The 22,536-nt window shown below is 40.6% G+C and overlaps 1 protein-coding gene across 6 annotated transcripts in view; it reads right to left on the reverse strand.

The window, feature by feature from the left end:
* Positions 1 to 22,536, reverse strand: part of CEP112 (centrosomal protein 112) — a 551,576-nt gene that overhangs the window by 39,741 nt on the left and 489,299 nt on the right. For all 6 annotated transcript variants that reach the window (XM_055258901.2, XM_055258899.2, XM_055258897.2 and 3 more), the window contains one exon: positions 14,266 to 14,355. In XM_055258901.2, the coding sequence (XP_055114876.1) occupies positions 14,266 to 14,355 (90 nt within the window). The remainder of the gene's footprint in view (positions 1 to 14,265; positions 14,356 to 22,536) is intronic.

The raw sequence follows: 22,536 nt of genomic DNA on the forward strand, positions 1-22,536 counted from the left end.
ATATACATAATTGTATTTCCAGAAGGAAGATAGAGAGATAGAGTTAGGCAGAAGTAAAAATAGAAACATCTAAATACCATAACTACTAAAAAAAGTACATCTATAATTAATTACAAATCTTCCAACAAAGAAAAGTCTAGGCCCCGATGGCTTCATCAGTGAACTCCACCACCTATATTACAGGTGTCCACCACCATGTCCAGCTAATTTTTGTATTTTTATTAGAGATGGGGTTTTACCATATTGGCCAGGCTGGTCTCGAATGCCTGACCTCAAGTGATCCACCCACCTCGGCCTCCCAAAGTGCTGGGATTACAGGTGTGAGCCACCATGCACGGTACCCCAAATATTTTAAAGGAAGAAAGACTATCAACTTGATACGAATTCTTCCAGAAAATAGAGAATACTTTAATTTGTTTTATGAGGCCAGCAAACTTTAACACTAACATCCGATGAGAACGTTATAATAAAAGAAAACTATAGGCCAATCTCCCTGAGAAACATAGATGCAAAAATCCTAAACAAAATATTAGTAGACCAAAATCCATCTACAGGTTAAAAAAAAGGGATAACAAATGGGATTAATTCCATGAATGCAATATTATTATATTATTAATATTATTATATCAATAACATTAGAAAATAAACCTGTAAATTTTACTGCATTCACTGAATAGGAAACAAAATTCATATGATGACTTCAAAAGATGGAGAAAAGGCATTTAAGAAAATTCAACATCTACTTGTGATTTTAAAAATGGAAAATGAACTCTTAGTAAGAATAGAAAGAAAATTCCTTACTGTCATGAAGGCAGTCTATACAAAGTCAATTGTATTTCAGTATGTTAGCAACGAACTGTGAGAAAATACAATTTTTAAAAATGCCATTTAAGGCCAGGCACAGTGGTTCACGTAGCACTGCGCACTCCGGGAAGCCAGAGGTGGGCAGATCACTTGAGGTCAGGAGTTTGAGACCAGTGTGGCCAACATGGTGAAACCCTATCTCTACTAAAAATACAAAAATTCGCCAGGTATGGTGGCATGTGCCTGTAATCCCAGCTACTTGGGAGGCTGAGGCAGGAGAATTGCTTGAGCCCAGGAGGCGGAGGTTTCAGTGAGTCAAGATCATGCCACTGCACTCCAGCCTGGGTGAAAGAGTGAGACTCTGTCTTAAAAGAAAAAAAAAAAAGGCCGGGCGCGGTGGCTCACGCTTGTAATCCCAGCACTTTGGGAGGCCGAGGCGGGCGGATCACGAGGTCAGGAGATCGAGACCATGGTGAAACCCCGTCTCTACTAAAAATACAAAAAATTAGCCAGGCGTGGTGGCAGGCGCCTGTAGTCCCAGCTACTCGGAGAGGCTGAGGCAGGAGAATGGCGTGAACCCGGGAGGCAGAGGTTGCAGTGAGCCGAGATCGTGCCACGGCACTCCAGCCTAGGGGACAGAGCGAGACTCCGTCTCAAAAAAAAAAAAAAAAAAAAGAAAAAAAAAAAGAAGCCTTTAAAAATAGCTTTATAATATGTTAAATAAATAGGAGCAAATCCTACCACCCAGAAGATGTTAACGATATCTTCATAGAAAATGTAAAACATAACAGAAAAATTAATTAATGTTTAAATAAAGTAGAGGGATATACTATGTTCACAGTAATGACTGGAAAACATTAGAAATTGACAAACCGAGTCTAAAATTTATATAGAAATCAGAAGAACCTACCACTGAAATGTAAACTTCACAAGGGCAAAGATTTTCGTTGGGTTTGTTCAGCAACGTATATCCAGGCCATATAGTAGGTGCTCAGTAAATGTTTGGTGAATTGAAGTTTCAAACTGTCTAAAGACTTTGTTTACAGTAAGAGTTCACGCTGAGCTTCATTCAGTTAACCATGGCACATTCTGATATACCATCTCATTTACCTTCCTGGTTATGAACTCACACAAAGCCTCAAAATCTTATATGCTGAATGGAGCAATTGGGATCATTCGGTTTAGTTTTTCATTCTTTCTTCAGGGCATTCAGGCAAATAAAATCTTAAGCTGAAGGGTAGAAAAATAAGATAAATTGCTGCTCCGGTTTCAACCAGGGGAGCCTGGCCCAGAGCACCACCCCTTGGATTACCAACCCTAAGAAACAGGATAAGCATCTGAACATGATGTCTGTGCCCTCTCCAACATGGCTGCTACCTAACTGAGCTGAGAAGAGCCCCCCAGATAAGTTTGTCAGGGCCAAGACAAACCGGCTACAAATTCCTTCTTATTAATAATAAAAAACTGGACAATCTGGCTGTCAGCATGCTCTTTACCTCCTATTTCTTCCCATCATTTTAGAATAAACCTGGCTGTAAATCTCACATACAAAACCTAAAAAGGATCTTTAAACTATTTATTTTCCTTTATTATAATAGAAGCTCCTAGAGTATAACCACGTTTTCTATGCTATTTGTATATACTGAGAGCTAAGTATGTATTAAGTTGCTGGATTCAAAAGAAACTTTGTACTTAATAAAATTTAAATGATGCCAATTACATTATATTCTTTACTGATTCTTATTTTTTCATTTAATTCAATAAGTTACATGCATTTGAACATTTTCTAACTATGTATTTTTTTCTACTGGAACTATGCCTTCTAATTTTGTATATAAATCCAATAGGATATCTACATGGAACATATATTTAAATGGCCTTTTAAACTTCTGAATTGGCTGTTGTATTGAAAAATCAACTTTCTTTCCTTGTTTCTAGTTTAAACTGATGTATATCTGGTACCTTTACAACATCTCTGCTTCGGCTGGGTGTGGTGGTTCACGCTGTAATCCCAGCACTTTGGGAGGCCGAGGTGGGTGGATTACTTGAGGTCAGGAGTTCGAGACCAGCCTGGCCAACAGGGTAAAACCAGGTCTCTATTAAAAATACAAAAATTAGCCAGGTGTGGTGGTGCGCGCCTGTAATCTCACCTACTCAGGAGGCTGAGGCATGAGAATAGCTTGAACCTGGGAGGCAGAGGCTGCAGTGAGCCAAGATTGCACCACTGCACTCCAGCCTGGGCGACAGAGCAAGACCTTTATCTCCAAAAAAGATCAATCAATCAATCAATCAATCAATCTCTGCTTTTTCATTTGTTTGCCAATAAACAATTGCAATTGCTTCTACCTCAAAATAGCCCTTTCTCAACAGGAAAAGGGCTGGACTATAGTAAAAAAAGGAACTGCAAGTTAAGTGGCCTCTCGGAATGTTTGATACGTTTTTCCAAACATGACAAGCACAATCAGTAGTCATCAAACATTTCTCTCTGCTGACTCAACCCCACCCTCTTTTTAACATCACTGTGTTGATCTCTACTTTCTCTTTCTACCTATTCACTGAATTCTATGAATTCTGTGCTTAGTAGCTGTCAGAACAGTAAGCCTTGACAGAATACTGTGGGAACATAAACATATATATTCCTTTTTATCTTCCTGGGAAACTATATTTGATCACCCAGGTTAATGCTTGTTAATTCTGCTTGCCCACAAATTTTAAAAGGTGGGATAGAACACATCCTGGTTTTAAGTTTTTTCTATTTTTTTCTTTAAGAGCCTCCATAATTTACTTGTTTGGAGTAAATCATATGTTTTGATCGAAAACATAATTTTTAATAAGGCTAAAATTAAAGCCAAAACTGTCTTAAAAATTAAACGGAAAGACATGAGACTATACCACAACATTACTTCATTCTAAGGATAGAAGATGAGATCCGGCCCCAAGGCAGGCACAGCCTGGCTTTGAACCCTCCAGTCCCAGGTCAGAGCCCTGTGTGCTCCTGCGGCCCTCCCCATGGTCTTCGTCATCCCTCAGTATTCATTGTAAGGACGAAGAGCCACTTCAACAATGTAGAAAATGCTTTATGGAAAAACAGCTGCAGCAATGCAGTCGGTGCTTTGCTGACATGTGGATTTGATATGTCAGCAAAGCACGGGATTAAAAACATGCAGCAAGAACATAGAGGATCCCGCCTCTTCTCTCCTCCCCCAGCACACTCAGCCCAGTGAGATTAAAAACAAAGAAAATCTCAAGAAAGCAAAGATGAAACAGAGCACGTTCACACCAGAAGAATGCTTTAAGTGATCCTTTAAAAATGGCATTGCAATCATTATGTATGGTTTTTAGTGAGGGTTTTGGGTACAAGTGTTTGACTTGCTTTGCCACCAAAATCTATTAGAATAACTGATTTATAAGAAATATTTTGATAAGATGTGTATTTAATAAAAATACTAATGTCCTTGACACTGTGGTTCAAGGTTTTTTTGTTTGTTTGTTTGTTTGTTTGTTTTTTCAGAAAGCAGAGGCAAGTATTCAAACTGTCACGGAGAATAACATGTGGCCAAAATTAAATGTGGTTCTATCTCTCATAACAAGTCTTAGAATGATGCATCATACCAGCTGTCTGGGAACAAATGTATTTTGTTGGCATGGGAACAAAAGAATTAGTCTGAATTTTGTAAATAAACTGTGGTTATTAAAATTACTCAAAACAAACCAGAATAATAACCATTAAACATGAAAAGTCAATAAAAGTCTTTGAATTACATTTCTGTTGCAATTCCTGTTTTCATAATGTGCTTTGGGATGAAACATAGCTTTGAGTTGTTAGTACTTTTAAATAGACTTCACTGCAGATGAGTTAGCCAACAGCAGCTAAGACTGTGAAGTTTTAAAATCCTTTATGGAAAATGGAAATTAAAGGCTTGGAAATCTGTAGAAGACCAATTCTTTTTTAACAATTGTCACAATTATTGCACAATTGATTTTCTGTCTCTATAGCATCTTCTTCTTTAAGGTTGTCTGTGACTCCACAGATTTGTTGGTTAACCTTGATGATGGCTGAGGTGGTTTAAAGATAAGCAGTGCTATCTACTGAAAGCTTTAACTTTATTGATTTTGGTTCTCCTAATATCCATGCTACTCCTGGATAGATCACTGGGCATTGTGGGAGGCAAATGAACTCTTTGGGAATACAAATGATACTAGTTGTAATGGTATAACAGGTGGAAGGAGCTAAGGAGCTTCCAGAGTCGTCTAATACTACCTGAAAGCTACTTATACTAAAGGGACCAAGTTTTATTCTTTAAAAACCCAGAGACCTAGGAAGGAATCAGCAGAATGCTAAGTTCATCTATAGAGAAAAATCAAGGACTTTTTTGGTGTCTTTTCTGCTTTGGCCTTCTTATAGGAGAGATTTGAAATAAAAATCTGTCGCTTTAGAGGAGAGCAGAAAGGTGGGCCGCACAGGCAGGGCACTGGCATTTTGCTTTCTCTCCATCTTTCCCTGACCTGTGAACGCTTTTTGGTGCTATAATGTCTGAGGAATAGCTGAGGGCCCAGAGAAGCCATGAATGACCCTACCAGATGAAATGACCACCCCGGATGAAAATGATAAAAGAATATCTTTAATATTTGTTTTGATAAAAGTCTAGACAAGAATACACTTAGAAAAAGTCACTTAGAATATGTTTAGGAGGCCCAATACCAAGGGCCTGTGATCAGTACCCAAGTCCCCCAAGTTCAGCAACTTTTTGAACTCTTCCTTCTCAAAGTCCCTGTGGCCTGTGATGCTGCTAATTCTTCCTCCCTCCTTCTCTCCATCTGTCACCCTCCCTCTCCCTCTTTCCATCCATTCCTTCTTCCTCCCATTAATTCACCGAGCACAATTGGGCCTGATGCTGGGCTAAATGCTGGGATACAAGGATAAACATGACACAGTCCCAGCTCAGATCCCACCCTCAAAGTGTACCATCTACTGAGGGAGCTTGATGGAAAAAGTTTTAATGCGGGGGGTTGGAGGGGTGCTTTTTAGTCCGTTCTCACACTGCTATAAAGATACTACACAAGACGGGTTAATTTATAAAAAAAGGAGGTTTAATTGACTCACAGTTCTGCATGGCTGGGAGGCCTCAGAAAACTTACAATCATGGCGGAAGGGGAAGCAGGCACCTTCTTCACAAGGCAGCAGGAGACAGAGTGAGTGACAGAAAGGGGAAGAGCCCCTTATAAAACCATCAGATCTCGTGAGAACTCACTAACACAGGAACAGCATAGCGGAAACCACCCCCCATGATCCAGTCACCTCCCACCAGGTCTCTCCCTCAACACCAGGGGATTACAATTCAAGATGAGATTTGGGAGGGGACACAAAGTCTAACCATATCGGGGGGCCACAGGAAGTGCTGCAAAGGCACAGATAGATAAAAGTGGGACATCAGGTGGGCAGGGCTGTTTTGAGGATAGGGGCTCCGGAAAGCAAAGGCCTTACAGAGTGATTGAATTCAACAAGCGCTGGTGGATGCCATGAAGATGACAGATCGGGTCCTTACCCTAAGGGGCGTAATGTCTAGTAGGAAATTCTCTTTGGTTTTCCTGCCTTTAAATTCTCCTGGCTCTGCTCTTCCTGCCCATTGCTTTTCAATCCTCTTTGCATCCTCCATCTTCTCTGGTCCCTTGGCTGTGATCCTGCCTACCAATCTGCTCATGGCCCTCTTATATCCCTCTATGCTCTTCTTTGTCAATATTATCCATACGTTCTGGGTTTCTGCTATATCTGCATCAAGATGACTCTGACATGCTTAAAGTCCTAGGGCTCTTTCTTGACTTCTGGATTCAGATTTTCATTTAAATGCCTCCAAATGAATGTCCTCCGGCTAGCATCTAGGATGCAACATCTAAAAAAATGATAGTGTCATTGTCCACTATACACCAGCTTATCAATTAAAAACAAGGTATTATTTTCAACACATTCCTTTCTTCCACTCTCTAAATCTCTATATTCTGTGAATTTTTCCTTTTTTTTAATTTTTTTTTTTTTTTTTTTTTTTTTTTGAGACAGGATCTCCCTCTGTAGCCCAGGCTGGAGTATAGTGGCGCAATCTTGGCTCACTGCAACCTCTGCCTCCCTGGCTCAAGGGATCCTCCTACCTTAGCCTCCTGAGTATCTAGGACTACAGGTGCACATCACCACACCTGGCTAATATTTTTGCATTTTTTTTTTTTAAGACATGGGGTTTCACCATGTTGGCCTGGCTGGTCTGGAACTCCTGGGCTCAAGCAGCCTGCTTGTCTCAGCCTCCCAAAGTGCTGGGATTATAGGCGTGAGTCACCACGCCAGGCCTGAATTTTTCTTTTCTTTCTTCTTTCTTTTTTTTTGAGATGGAGTCTCACTCTGTCACACAGGCTGGAGTGCAGTGGTGCGATCTCAGCTCACTGCAACCTCTGCTGCCCGGGTTCAAGCAATTCTCCTGCCTCAGTCTCCTGAGTAGCTGGGATTACAGGCACCTGCCACCGTGCCTGGCGAATTTTTGTATTTTTAGTAGAGACAGGGTTTCAACATCTTGGTCAGGCTCGCCTTGAGATCCTGACCTCGTAATCCACCCACCTTGGCCTCCCAAAGTGTTGGGATTACAGGCATGAGCCACTGCACCTGGCCTGAATTTTTGTTTTTAAATGCGTATTCACATTTATCCTCTTCTTTCTACCCCTTTTGACAATATCCAGCTCAAGCCTTCTGTATTTCTCTTGTGACCAGTGATGTGAATTTTAGGCCATAACCTCTGAATTGGTCTCCCTTCATTTCTTGTTCATCTTCCCTGCTGGACTAATCTTTGTAAAATATAACCTCAGTCATCTAGCACTCCCCAGCAAAGAAAAAGTGCCCTATTGCTGACAACTGCTTTCTAACGAATGACTGAACTGCTCAGCATTCCATCCAGAATTGGCTGCTGGTCCTGACACACAACACAGCGCTCAGTAAAGAGTAGACACTGAGTAACAAAGGATCCCTCCTCCCTTTCTTTAATGGATGAAATGAACAAAACGAACTTTCTGGTCTTGTTTTCCTCTTCACTGATATCACACCTTCTGGCCAAGATGTTACTCAATGTCCCTTGAACACTCGGCATGTTCTGCTCTTCACTCTGCCCTCTAACTAGAATGTCCTTCCTCTCTGTTAATGCCCAGCCCAGATGTTCCCTTCTCCTCTATAAATAACTATAATCACACACGTTGCATCTCTATGATGTTTGATAGTTTTTGAAGTATTTTTACACACTTTATCTTGTTTTGATGTTCCCAAGAACGCTGTGGGAAGATATTTTACTAACATTTTACTGATTAGGAACCCATTATCCAGAAAGGTTGAGTGGCTTACCCATGATCACATGATTAGTAGTGACAAAGGTGGACTGAGAACCAGCAGCACTTTTCCCACTAGATCACGACAGTCCTTGAAGCCTCTTCTGGTTTCTCTTCCTGTGCCTTGGTGAGAGTCTCTGGGACCCTGCAACCCAAGAGGGAACCTCTTTCCCCACCCTGCAACCCCTAAACACACACGATTACCACGGAGACTGTCTTTGGTCACTAGTGTCTCTCCTAAATTAGTTGATGTGTCTAGGCCTTAAATATGAAGTTGGTTGCTGCAAAGCTGTGATCGAAATGTTAAAGTGTGACTTTTAACTATTTTAAAATAATTTATGAGTCACTGTGCCTGCACAGTCCAGAACTTTAATGCTTGCAAAAACAGATGAGGCTTAGAACTAAACCAGCTGGCTGCAAAAAATACTGAGCAGAAAACCAAAGAGGACCCCAGAGGCAACCCAAAACAGCAAGACAAGGTAGAAGCCAGGAGCCTTCAAGAGAAGGCTGGCAGAATGCTGATTCCTTCCGACCAGCTTTGGAAGGACCCGGTTCCCCAGAGGGCCGCAAGCTCTTGAAACAACCCCAAATTAGCAAGTGCCACACACTGCCTAGGCAGTGGGACCCTAACCTCTTCCTGGGTAAAGATCCTCTCCTTCCTTCTGATAGCATCAGGGAAGATGGAAGGAAGGACCAGTGCTTGTATTCTTTCTGCATATTGTGATTCTGAGCCTCCAAGCCATTGAGAAAAAGAACCAACTTCCAGCTGGGTGCAGTGGCTCAGGCCTGTAATCCCAGCACTTTGGAAGGCCGAGGCAGGCAGATCACAAGGTTAGGAGTTCGAGACCAGCCTGGCCAATATGGTGAAACCCGGTCTCTACTAAAAATACAAAAATTAGCCAGGCGTGGTGGCAGGCGCCTGTAATCCCAGCTACTCAGGAGGCTGAGGCAGAAGAATTACTTGAACCCGGGAAGCAGAGGTTGCAGTGAGCCAAGATAGTGCCACTGCACTGCAGCCCGGGCAACAGAGCGAGACTCTGTCATTAAAAAAAAAAAAAAAAAGAACTAACTTCCATTCCATGCCTGGGGTCTACATTTCATACACATCCCATTTACTCTATCAGACTGTAAACTCCTTGAGGGCAAAATCTATAACTTATTCATCTTCGTTTCTTCTCAGACCTAACACTGTTTAGCAAAATACACCTGTTAAAAGAATAAAATGTTGAGTAAAAAAAGACTGAGTCTCCTGTGAAACAGTCAGCATTGTATTTTATTTATTAGAACATCTCTAAAATATTGTTTTTTCTCACTAATTTGTTTAACAAAATATTCTTCTGGGAAACTGAGTGACTAATGTAATTAAAGCTATTCATACTTTCAAATTTTAAGATAGCCAGTTTGAAGCAGGGGGTTTTGCTTGTATGTTAATATCCACATATTGGTATGTTAGAATCTGACATTGTTTGGTGTCTTTGTTATAAATACATGCTTTATACAGTGTTAAGAATAACAAGAAAACTTTTAGACTATTTTCTTCCTTTTCTTTTCTATAATTTATCAAACCAAATTATCTAGTCTCATTGTGAATAACGAAACATTGTTTGCTCCCCATTGTGAATAATGAAACTAAGTGAATTTTAGTTTTACCCATAGTATTTTAATCTGTACCTGCACCCGAGTGACAGATGGCATATATCCATTTTACACAGTGTTTAACGCAGTGGAAAATAATATTCTGGGAGTAAGCAGACCACTTACAGACCTACCCTGGGTCTGCCACTACTGTGTTGTACATTAGGGAAGTCACATCCTTCCTGATGACTCAGTTTCTTTGCACAATGAAAAAGTCTGACTCAAGCTCTGATCTCCCTTCTTTAATGAAATTATGGGGTTCTTGCTCAGAATAAACTGGAATTAGAAATTATTACCTCCTCCTATGAATAAAAATAATGGTGATTTTAAATTGCTGTTTATTGATTAGAGAAAACATCATGCTTTTGTAAAGCTGACTTAGAAAATTTATTTTCTGATTCTATTAGTGTTATTTCTCTTGAATCTGCCCAAGGAGAAAAGTAACCCTTTGTGCCTCCCAGTGAGTACATCTTCCCTGGGGACTCTGTGTGTTGATCTGTCCACGTGAGGGGACAGAAGGGAGAGTTGGTGGCACCAAGGCATGTGGTGGGCAGCAAAGATGCCACCCATCAAGACCTGATGAGAAGCAGCTTTTTGTTTTTAATTAAAAACATAACTTTTACAATGCCTCATTCATTTCTTGTTTTTATAGAATCAAAACGCAGAAATTTTTCTTAAATGAAAACCAGAAACCATTGAAACATTTTTAAAGCAAGCAAGTTAAAAGAAGCAGCTTAGGAAATTGTCTTTTGTAATTCTGCCAGTTTCAATTTTGATTCCTTAATGCAACTAGTATCAGGATAACAATATTTGCTTGAAAAGAAAGAGAAGATAGTCCTCAGGGGCTGTTTCAAACACATTTTAGTTGTTCGATTGGCTGATGTGAGACTAGCTACTGTTACTGGAGTTGCTTTGATGAACAGCAAAAAATACATTTATAATGTAACAATCTCAACATTTTAGATATCCTTAGTAAACTCATATTTAGCAGATCCTAAAAAGTGTCTATGACAATCGTTCTAACTTTTTTTTTTTTTTTTTTTTTTTGAGATGGTGTCTTGCTCTGTCACCCAGGCTGGAGTGCAATGGCACAATGGCACAATCTCGGCTCACTGCAACCTCCGCCCCCCAGGTTCAAGTGATTCTCCTGCCTCAGCCTCCCGAGTAGCTGGGATTACAGGCACATGCCACCACGCCTGGCTAATTTTTGTATTTTTAGTAGAGACAGGATTTCACCATGTTGGACAGGCTGGTCTCGAACTCCTAACCTCAGGTGATCGACTTTCCAAAGTGCTAGTATTACAGGCATGAGCCACCGTGCCCAGCCTAGTTCTAATTATTTTTGACTACTTGTATTAGTGTCACAAATTTAAAGGGGGACATAGGTCAAATTTAGATAAAAGATTAAGTTAAATATAGATGAATAGTATTTGTTAAATATCTATTATTTGTTATGTGGTTTAATTGAAACAACTGCTTTTTTTTTTTTTTTTAGCTACACCCTAGGACCTTGTGGAAATAACCCAACATCTCTTGGTTACAAAGATTATGAAATATTCAGCTTTACCCATGGGTATTTCCTGACATTTCTTTGGTAAACGGTAGCCTAATAGAAGATATCAGGAATTAGTGTAAGAAATATTCTGAAAAGCTATTGTCACTACAAAGATGAAAGCAACTTTGATGATCAAAAAGAAGTCAATAAAAAAAGACTGAAAGTAGTTCCTGAATCCTTCTCTATTGTTCATTTGGGATTTCTTAATTTCCCTACTCTCAATATATTATGGAATTTTCTGTGTGAAGTTTTGCCATGAATTAAATTGATGTCAACAAAAGTTTTACCTTAAGTCATATTTTACCACAAACAGAGAAACCCCAGTCCTCCAGGGAGCACCTTTTCCTGCCTTTAAGAAGCTTGTCTTTTCTCCTTCTTTTAATTACAAGCATCATCTACAGAGGACGGGGCTCAGTTGACCTTCAGTGACGATTAGACCTGCTGATTTGACATGAACAAATCCATGCTCCCATCCGAGGAGGCATTTTCATCTCCTTGACTTGGCACATGATGGGCAAGTCTGCTGTGCTTGTGTTTCCTTTGCTTGTTGCTTTTCTCTGCCCATGGAAAGTCAACAGCATTTGCTCCTCTACCAGGAGGCAGGAATACGATGTCTGTTTGCCTGCCATCCTTGATAAGTTTACTTTCTCTATCATTGCTATCCAGTTTTTTTTTTTTTATTTGCTAGATATGTAACTTGAGAATTGTCATGGAAGGAGCAAAAGTTTGGAGTTCAGATAAACCTGGATCTGAATACTCTTCTACTACTGTGTGATCTTGGATCTACTGCTGTGTGATCTTGGATGAGTTAATTACTCTGGATTTTGGCGTGCTATTCACAAAATGCAGATGATAATACTGATCTTACATGGTTATTGTGAAAATTAAATGAATCAATATGTATAACATTTCTTGTACAGTGTCTGTCATCTTGTCAGCATTTGATAAGGTATAGTTATTAATTTTTTTCTTTTTTTTTTGAGATGTAGTCTTGCTCTGTCTCCGAGGCTGGAGTGCAGTGGCGTGATCTCGGCTCACTGCAACCTCCGCCTCCCCAGTTCAAGCAATTCTCCTGCCTCAGCCTCCTGAGTAGCTAGGACTACAGGCACCTGCCACCACGCCTGGCTAATTTTTGTATTTTTAGGAGAGACAGGGTTTCATCATGTTGGCCAGGCTGGTCTCGAACTCCTGACCTCATTGATCTGCCCACCTTGGCCTCCCTAAGTGTTGAGATTACAAGTGTGAGCCACTGAGCCTGGCCTAGTTATTATTAATTTTTTATTCTAGTATTATTCTATTTTGTTATCCTATTGTTGGGTGTATTACATAGACATTGTATAAAACGTATATGTATATATGTATATTTATGCATCTCATATACATGATATGTACATACATATGTGATATACATATGACACAGAGTTTATTAGAGAGTAGGAAGGAATTATAGGAGGGCAAGTCAATTCAGTAAGTATTAACAGTCAGCATCTATTACGTGCTTACTTTCATCATTTTGTACAATCCTCTATCATAGGATCCTGTTTGTAAACATCTCCAGAGATTAAAGAAGAAAAGAAAACCTATTAGCCTTACTTTTGTGTTTCCCCTTCCCCCAAATTCAGAATAAGCTAATATAATATGCCAGTATTCCTGTACTGAGTTTTACAACCAAATTATAAACATCTGTCAATTCCTATGACTGTTTCTGTACATAATGGATTGATGGCACTTAGATCAATATTAGCAATGCTATACTCAATGGCTGAGGACAATGCATTTATAAAGGGTTTCATCAAGATTCATGGTCTCTAGTGATACATGTTGACTTTTTAGCTTAAATTGTCAAAATTACCACTAAGTGTAATTTATTATAACCAGAAGAGTTGGGTGAAAATAATACTGTCATTTAAAAATAAAATAGGTCATTAGCTATTGTCATAGCCATACTATTCTGGGTTATATTACATTATTTTGAAAAGAATGGAAAGAAAGAGGAGAAAACTAAAATTCAAAAGAAAACATGATTTATGCCTCTAAGCAAAATAATATCCATTTATTTTGAAATGATAACATAGCAGACACTGTTGGCTGCATACTCAACACTCCATTTCCCCTTCTTTTTGTTCCAGTTTTCCTTCTCCCAGTTTCATCACCAGCAGGTGGGTCCTGATTATTCTAGGCTAGTTTTGTATACTCAGTTGTTTAGCCAGGGATTGGGTATGCCAGGCTAAGCATGTGACCTTCTCTGGCCAATGACATGTAAAGGGAGGGGGTAGTTTCCGGGAAAGATTTCCTTACTCATTAGGCCCTAGAAACTGGCAGCCTCTTTCTGCCTCCAAAGAGCGCAGATCTGGACAGAATGCCTGGCACTGCTGCAGCCATCTTGAAGTTGCTTCTAGAATGAAGCCAGCACCGGAGGCAGAGTCATGAGAATGCTTTACTTGTGGACTTCTTGTTCTGTGAGGTAATAAATTGCTTTATTTTTTATGTCAACCATGGGTGGGATATTCTGTAACTTGCACCCAAAGTATCTTAACTGAAACAGGCAATGGGTAAACTTGTTTTTTTTTTTGAGATGGAGTTTTGTTCTTGTCACCCAGGCTGGAGTGCAATGGTGCGATCTCGGCTCACTGCAACCTCTGCCTCCCGGGTTCAAGTAATTCTCCTGCCTCAGCCTCCCAAGTAACTGGGATTACAGGCATCTGCCACCACATCCAGTTAATTTTTGTATTTTTAGTAGAGACGGGGTTTCGCCATGTTGGCCAGGTTTGTCTCGAATCCTGACTTCAGGTGATCCACCCACCTCGGCCTCCCAAAGTGCTGAGATTACAGGTGTGAGCCACTGCACCTGGCTGCACACACTTCTTGACCTAGAGAAAGTAAACAAGAGAGTCAAATAGTAAAAGAGTGGGTACCTGTTCCTGTGACTCCAATTCTTTGTGTTGTAATTTTTTCTCTGCACATCGCACCTGATTAGAACGGTTTTCTAATTCATCTTGTAAAACCTGAAACAGTATAAAATAAAGATATCATTAATAGTTAGCACACTTGAAAAAATAGTTTTACACCATAAACTGGCACTAAAAAGGCCTCAGATCTCTAGTTTATTACTCTTGTTCCAAAGCATTCAGGCAAACAATATCAGACTTTTGTGTGTCAGGCCAAGATGTTTTCTGCTTGAAGAATACCTAGTATAAAAAATTCCAAAGTTATAAAATAGACAAATTGGCAGATGTCGATCATATATTAAAATGTCTCATATTCCCAGCACAGAACCACAAGCATGTAATAAAGCATATGTAATAAAGCACAACACTATTGCAATGAAAATGGCTCCCTCAGGACACCTGCAACGTACACTTACACTCTGAATATCATTGTGACAGATAGGAATTGTAGTATCTGACCAGCATAACATTTTTCAAAATTATATTATGATAATTTGAGTAAATTATAGTAGCCTTAAAGGAATTTCTTTATAAAGTCAGAGAGGATGGTATGGAATTTGAGGAACTTGTAAGAAATGGACAGAGGTGAACTCTTTCCATTGCCAAGGAGCTGTTTGAAATAGCATTCAGGTTAATATGGGAAATGGAAACCACAAAGACCAATAATTACCACTGCATCAATTACTATGTTAAGTAAAGAAGTGAACTAGAAAAAAAACTTGTAGTTTCCATGTACTATTTCTATAATGACACTGGATTGTCCATTCAAACAATCCAGTGTAATTACAGAATTACTACATGGAAAGTTACAGTGAGCAGAATGCATGGGGTGGTAACAGCAAAGGTGCCAAATTCACAAAATTCAATTCATCCAGTCAATATTAGTGAGTTCCTGCTCTATGTCAAGAATTGCAATAGGTACTGTAGACATAGCAGTGAAAGAAAATAGACCAAAACAAAACAAAACAAAACAAAACCCTGGTCAGGCACAGTGGTTCACATCTGTAATCCCAGCACTTTCAAAGGCTAAGGCAGGAGGATCACTTGAAGCTAGGAATTCAAGACCAGCCTGGGCAACATAGCAAGATGATTTCTACAATTTTTTTAAATTTAATTAGCTGGGTGTGGGGGTGCAAACCTGTGGTCCCAGCTACTTAGGATACTGAGGCAGGAGGATCACTTGAGCCCAGGAGTTTGAAGCTGCAGTGGGCTATGATTGTGTCACTGCACTCCAGTCTGGGTGACAGAATGAGACCCTGTCTCAAAAAAAAAAAAAAAAAAATCCTTGCATTCACATGCTTAGATTATAATGGGGTGGAGGTAGGCAATAAGCAAATAGTAAGTGTATTATATAACCATGATGAGTGCAGAAGAAAAATAAAGCAGGGAAGGGGACATTCTGGAGTGGTGTGAGGAAGGGGGGATTGTGATTTTAAACAGATGGTCCAAGAAGGCCTAGCTGGGCAAAGACCTGAAGGACAAGAGAGAGCAAGTCACACGTAAATTTCCACAGGAAGAGCCTGCCAAGCAATGGCCACTGCATGTGGAACGACTCCGAGATGGTATGTTTGTGGAACCCATAAGGTCACTGTTGAGAGTGAGCAAAGCAGCAGCAGTGAAGTCAAGGACATAACAGGGTTCAAGTCACATCAGGTCACGTGGAGTCTCGCAGGTCAAAGGCTTTAGATTTTGCCCAGAGATAGACAGGAAGCTGCTGGGGGGTGGGGAGCAGGTGCTGCTTTCATTGTTGTCTGAAGAGCGGACTGAGGGGCAAGGCAGAGGCAGAGAGCAGGGGAGAGGCCACTGCAACACCGGGAAAGGGAAGAGGGAGAGTGGGGCCAGGTGGTAGCAGCTGATGAAGGAAGGATCAGGTCTAGGTATGAAATAGGGATGACGGCCCTGAGGGAGTGGAAGCAGAGACAGGAAAAAACAGGACCCCAGGGATTCTGGCCTGAGGAGCTAAGACTGCAGTTGGCATTCACAGAGACAGGGCAGGTGTTGGTGGAGAGGAGCTGGAGCTCAGCCTCAGTTGGGTTCAGTTTGAAATGCCTATTACACATCCAGGTGGAGACACGAGTTCAGACACAATGGCTAAGTTAGTGTCCATTAAAGATTCCTGCCAACACAATGCCAGCCTTTTTTATGTCCACATAAACAGTGGTTCTTAACCCTTTGGGAGGTTCTAGACTCCTTTGAGAATCTGATGAAAGCTATGTAGTTACTCCCTAGAAGGAGAAAAACCATAGTTGTATGATTTTGCCTCTCACTGTAGGGCATTCATAGATTGCCTGAAGCCCATCTGTGAATGGACCCCAGGCTAAGAACTAATTTAAAAAGTGAAATGGTCTGTGAACGAGCTTGCATGCTTTAGGGTGTCTTTGATATTAGACTTGATCATAAATCTACAACTCAACCAGGTCTGAGAATGAGCTTGGAAATCTCTCCATTCTTGAATTGTCTATAATTCTGTTGTTCTGTTCTACTTCCAAAAGGATGAATGCAATAGTTCCTGTGCTTGTTGATGAGGTAGCCTTTTCCCTGCCCCCCACTTTCATAGCTACCAACAAATAGGATCTTATCAGTTTCTTTTATGGCATAATTGGGGAAAGTAATGATTACTGTATTGGGAAGAATATTTATCTATTTTTTTGTCCCCACTCTTTCCTGCTCTCTAATCCATCCTCACACCACTGTCAGAGTGATCTTCTTAAACTTAAATCTGATTATGTTGTTCCCTGACTGAAATGCTTAAACAACACTCCAGCCCCGCTGAGAGACAACTCTCACTCCTTAGCACAGCATACAAGGGCCTTCATCAACTGGCTTGGTCTCCAGCCACGCTACGCCATAGGAAGCCTTGGCATGCCGTGCAGATGTCATTACCAGCAATAACAACAGAAGCTATCATCCACGGAGTGGATTTTATTTTTAACCCTTATGACAATTTTGTGCACCCAGTATTGTTTCATCTACGTTAGAGAGGATGTAGTTGAGGCTCCATGCAGTTAACTACCTTGCTCAAGTCCATGTGGTTAGTAGTAAGGCACTGGACTGGAATTTTTTTTTTTTTTTTGAGACGGAGTTTTGCTCTGTCACCCAGACTGGAGTGCAGTGGCACAATCTCGGCTCATTGCGACCTCGGCCTCCCGGGTTTAAGTGAGTCTCCTGCCTCAGCCTCCAAGTAGCTGGGATTACAGGCATTTGCCACCACGCCCGGCTAATTTTTTATATTTTTAGTAGAGACAAAGTTTCACCATGTTAGCCAGGATGGTCTCGATCTCCTGATCTTGTGATCTGCCCATCTCAGCCTCCCAAAGTGCTGTGATTACAGGCATGAGCCACCACGCCCAGCCTGGGCTGGAATTTTAACACATTTCTGTAACTTCAAATTCAATATGTTTGTGCTACTCCATGCTGCCTCTTTCCCACACTGTACTGATTTTCTCTTTTCTTTGCCTGGAAGTCTCTACTGCACCTACTCTGCTCAATGATGTAATCGCCCTAATCTATACAAGAGTTAAGTAATGGACTTCTCCCGGCTTTCATCTAGTGTTTAAGAGAATTAATTTCCATGTCTGGGTGGCATGCAACTGTCTGCATGCAACTGCAGCTCAGGGCTCTCCTCTCTTCATCTCCGCAAGCCCAGTGCCAAGCCAGCTCAATGCCTGGTACACAGGTGACACTGAAGTCATGTTTGTGGAAGGAACTCATAAACATTTGAACTCTACTCCCTAAAGACATTTACTTCAATTGTCAGGGCTTCTGACTGTGGCACATTTAACCAAAGGTGATTATGTGTCCTGAGACACAAAATATACAAATATATCCTCCAAATGTCTGTATCTATCTCTGAACATACACACACATATCATAATGATAATAATTGATAATATATTATCTGGTTTCTGCTACAATAAAAAATACTCCTTTAATTTTATTTCACAGAAGAGAAAGATGGCATGCCTCTCCCTTCTCTTAAACGAAGAGTTGTTCCCCACCTCCTGGATTCTCTCCCTCCTTGCCTTCACCTGCAGAACCCTGAGAGTGCCACACTCGGCGTCCCACATCCTCCCCCATTCACTACATACCCCGTTACACCTGCCCCCGTCCCCACTGCTCTCCTGAGTCAGTTTTCACACCAGTCACTTGTCATCTCCCAAATGCCAAAGCCAGAAGCTAACTTTCTTCCTTTTTCCACAGAAGCATTTGGCCCTATCCACACCCAATTGTGTTTTTCTCTGGAATTTTGAGGAAATAATTCTGCTCAGTGAAGTCAAGGGATTAAAAAAAAAAAAAAAAAGGATGCTGCAAAAGTGAAGGCCAAAGACAACAGTCCTGGAAAGAGGGTGGTAGATATGGAGAAGGGGATGGGTGTAGTGGAACCATTGACAGGGGATTGGAAAAAAGGGACTCAGAGATACCCCAAGGCTTTGAGATGGAATGACCAGAGCACAGTGAATTCTTGCTCAGCACAAGTCAGAAGCGGTGTGGCAGTCTTTCTCACATGCTGGGTTGAAGGTGCTGGTGGGACTTCAAGGAGGAACTGTTGCTAGAGTCTGAATATTTGTGCCCCCTCCAAATTCATATGTTGAAATCTTAACCCCCAAGGTTATTAGGAGATGGGACCTCTGGGAGGGAATGTCCTCAAGAATGGGACTGGTGCCCTTCTAAAAGCTCTGAGTGAGGTCCCTGGCCCCTTCCACCATGGGAGGACACAGCACAAAGATGGGTGTCAATGAACTAGGAATCAGGCAGGCTCTCCCCAGACGCTGAATCTGCTGGTGCTTTGATCTTGGATGTCCCAGCCTCCAGAGCTGTGGGAAATAAGCTTTTGTGTTTAGGAGCCACCCTGTCCAAGGGATATTGTCACAGCAACCAGAGCTCACTAGGACCCCTAGCTAGCAGATCACGTTGCTCAGTGGGTCTGAACAGTGGGGCATGCTCTCAGACAGAGGCGCAAATGCGGAAACTTCCTTAGGGAAGTTTCCTAAAATGAGAAGAGGTTCTACAACCTGCCCTTTGGGTGATGCCCACACTCAGACAGGCAGAGGAGGAGATGGAGGCCAAGAAATCTGGTGAAAGTCCAGATAGGCAGGAGGCAACTGAGGAGAAGTTAGGATGACATATTACGGAAATCTAGCCGAAAGAAAGTTCCAAAGAAGGCAGGGTAACATAACTAGATCTGATCTTTTTCCGCACTTCACATAGTGAACAGACTACGAAGTCAACCATATTTTATCAATATTATTAAAATGGAATTCAAATTACATTTGCTTTTCAAAAAGGCAGGCCTTTAAAAATTTCCTCATAAAGATGTAAAGTGTGATCTTTCTAAAGTTAATCAGAGAAAGCAGTTGTATTTAGAAATTACTTTCGTTACCTATTAAAGATCAGTTAAAAAACTGAAAAGTCACCAAATAATATTTCACTTTCAAAAAAGTGAAAATGTATGGCATGAAAGGAAAATGACAGTTTATATTGGCAGCTGGTCTCGGTTTTATATTCTAAAAGATTATTAGGTTATTAGAGTTCCAACCTCAGAATTTGACATAAGGACTATGTGAAACTGACCACAATTGCTCAGTAAGTACAACCGGGGACTTGAAGTTGTGTCTTCCTTATTCAAAAAAGCTTCAAATTTGACATTTCACACACACACAAAATCACAACTTTTAGTTTCTTCCTGAGAAAAGCCCAAGATAATTAAAGAATAGAATGTCCAACACTGGGTCAAAAATATAAAACAAAACCCAACTTGAACAGTTACATTGTTTATTCTGCAGAACTGTCCCTCCTTTCCTAGCTCTGCAGTGTTAACTGGCATCATTACTGAAAAGACAGTTCTTTTCTCCCAATTAAATCTGCCTTTAAATATGCTGTAAGTCAGCTGGCTGTGGGAAGATACACCGCTCCTGACTTTCAGAGTGCTGTCTGCTGGTCGGGAGTAAAGAATGACACCTTCCAGAAAAAAATGTAAATGACATAAGCAGCTCCACAAGAACAACGAGCGCACACCGCACTCTTTAAAAGGGAGAGCGTTGTAGGATAATTTGATTTGTTTCAAATCTGAAAATAATGAGAGCAAATTAAAGTGTCAAAAATTGAACATGTTAATGGGCTCTTCAGGGTGAGGAAAAGGACCTGGTAGCTAATATGCCCATTGAATGGCACTTGTGACAGTACAGGGCTTTCCTGTGAGTTTGGGGAAAAAGAGTAGTCAATGCTATTTTAATAATATGTATGAACATAATTCAGCTCAAGCCACTCCTTAACTTGTAAAACCATGCATTAAGGAATTATGTGTAGTCTTACCAAAGTTTTCTCTTGTAGTTCTGAGTCAATTAAACAAGAATAAAGTGACGGCAGATACATGCCTTTTAATAATGAATAAATGAAACACAAGTTCATTTCAATTATAAAGTGGTTAAAAGGTTTTTTAATAAAGGAAAACTTTATTGGAAGAGAAAAATACTAGGTCACAATGATAAAAACAATTTTTTAAAAAATGTTCCCAGAATACATGGTATATAACAGAGAGAGGCTTTCAGATGTATTACTGTAGCAAGACCAGACGTCTTTCTAGAGATTTCTGCTCTCGCCTTTGGCCCATTTCTTAGCCAGCTCCATTCCGGCAACCCAAGAGCTGTTACCTTACTACCCTTTTCCCAACAGGCTGTCTAAGCATACAAACTGGTCTTCAGCTTATAGCTCAGAATATTGGTACTCTAAGTTTGTACCAGAGAATACAATTTCAAACTCTACCTTCCCATCTTTATCAAAATTCCATTTATGAGACATTTGGAAAAATCCACTTGCAAATCAAGACAGAATCATCAGCAGTATAAAAGTCACCCTTCTGAATCGTAGTCCTGGAAACACTGTCCTAGCAGAGTAGACTGCAGAGACACATTCTCTTACACATTTTCTGTCATGCAGCTTGTAGAGTGGCGTTCTTGCTCCCTTTTAGAGAGTTTCAAAGCAGTTCTCATTGAGTTGAAATTTAATGTGTCTGACACATATTCTGCCTCATTCTGTGTTGTGAAGCCTTGGTAACATACTAGTAGTGCCTGGCCTTTTCACCAATCATCATGAGGTCTATGAGCACGTTCTTCTGGGCCTGCCCTACATGAAGGGGCAGAGAGTAAATGGATCTTGTCCTTGGTTCTGTCCGTAGGTTCACCCACGTGTCCTCTGGGAATTGGGAAGCTTGAATGCTATAGTGTTCTGTTACTTAAAATAAACTGGATTGAATCATATGTAAGCAAAAAGAGGGTTGATTAAAGTTTTGCCCTACATAAATATAAAATTGGGGTTGGTAGAGTTGTGGATTTTAAGGGCCTTGGGTACAGTCTGTGGCCGTGAAACAAGGAACCAGATGAACCTCTGCTGGGTGAAACGCAGAGAGGGGCCTTGCGAGCTGCAAGCTCTGCAAAGCTGAGTTTTAACAAGAAGAAAAAGCCAGAGTATTTATACTAAAGATGCTGCCAAGAAGAAGTCACCCTGGCAAACTGCGGGAAACTGCTCAAGTGGGGTGATGGGTAGACGGCGGATCTGTGTACTCTTCTCCCTACTTTTGTGTATGTTTAAAAGCTTCCATAATAAAAAGTCAAAACATTGAAAAAAGAAAAAAAGTCGCACTTAAAAAAAAAATGAGGTCATCATATCCTTTCCTTCATGAGGCTTGAATTTACTATCCTACTTTAGAGAAAACAGATGATTCATTCGCCACTCAGTGGGGAGGAGGGATGCGGGAGGGTTTACCCCATGAATGTTTTGAACACAGAATGAAGAGACCAGGGGGGTAGGATGTGCATATTTTGACTGAAGGAGAAGATAACTAGAAAAGGAAGGCCTATTTTTATTTTTATTGAGGTATAATTTACATACAATCCAATTCAATGTTTTTTTTTCATGGTAATGGTCTGTTTTCCATTTAAAACATGTAAGATGATTTTTAAATGTGTGTCATAAAATATTTGTTAAGTTATAAAATCTTGACGTAAACCTCTCTTCCCCTGGCTGCTTGGTCCTTCAGACAGACGTGATGCCTGAGCTGGACTACAGTGAAGAGACACTAATTATAAAGGTGAAATAAGGGTGACTCTCATTTAAACCTTAATTACCTTCTTAATAATGCCCACATTTGTTTAAGCAGCATTACTCCAATTCAGTCTATTAACTGGGCTGATAATATTTCTGGTGAGTAGGTCTCCTTTTGCCATGTAAATTGACACCGAA

Source organism: Symphalangus syndactylus, chromosome 20, assembly GCF_028878055.3.
Source record: "Symphalangus syndactylus isolate Jambi chromosome 20, NHGRI_mSymSyn1-v2.1_pri, whole genome shotgun sequence".
Lineage (NCBI taxonomy): Eukaryota > Metazoa > Chordata > Mammalia > Primates > Hylobatidae > Symphalangus > Symphalangus syndactylus.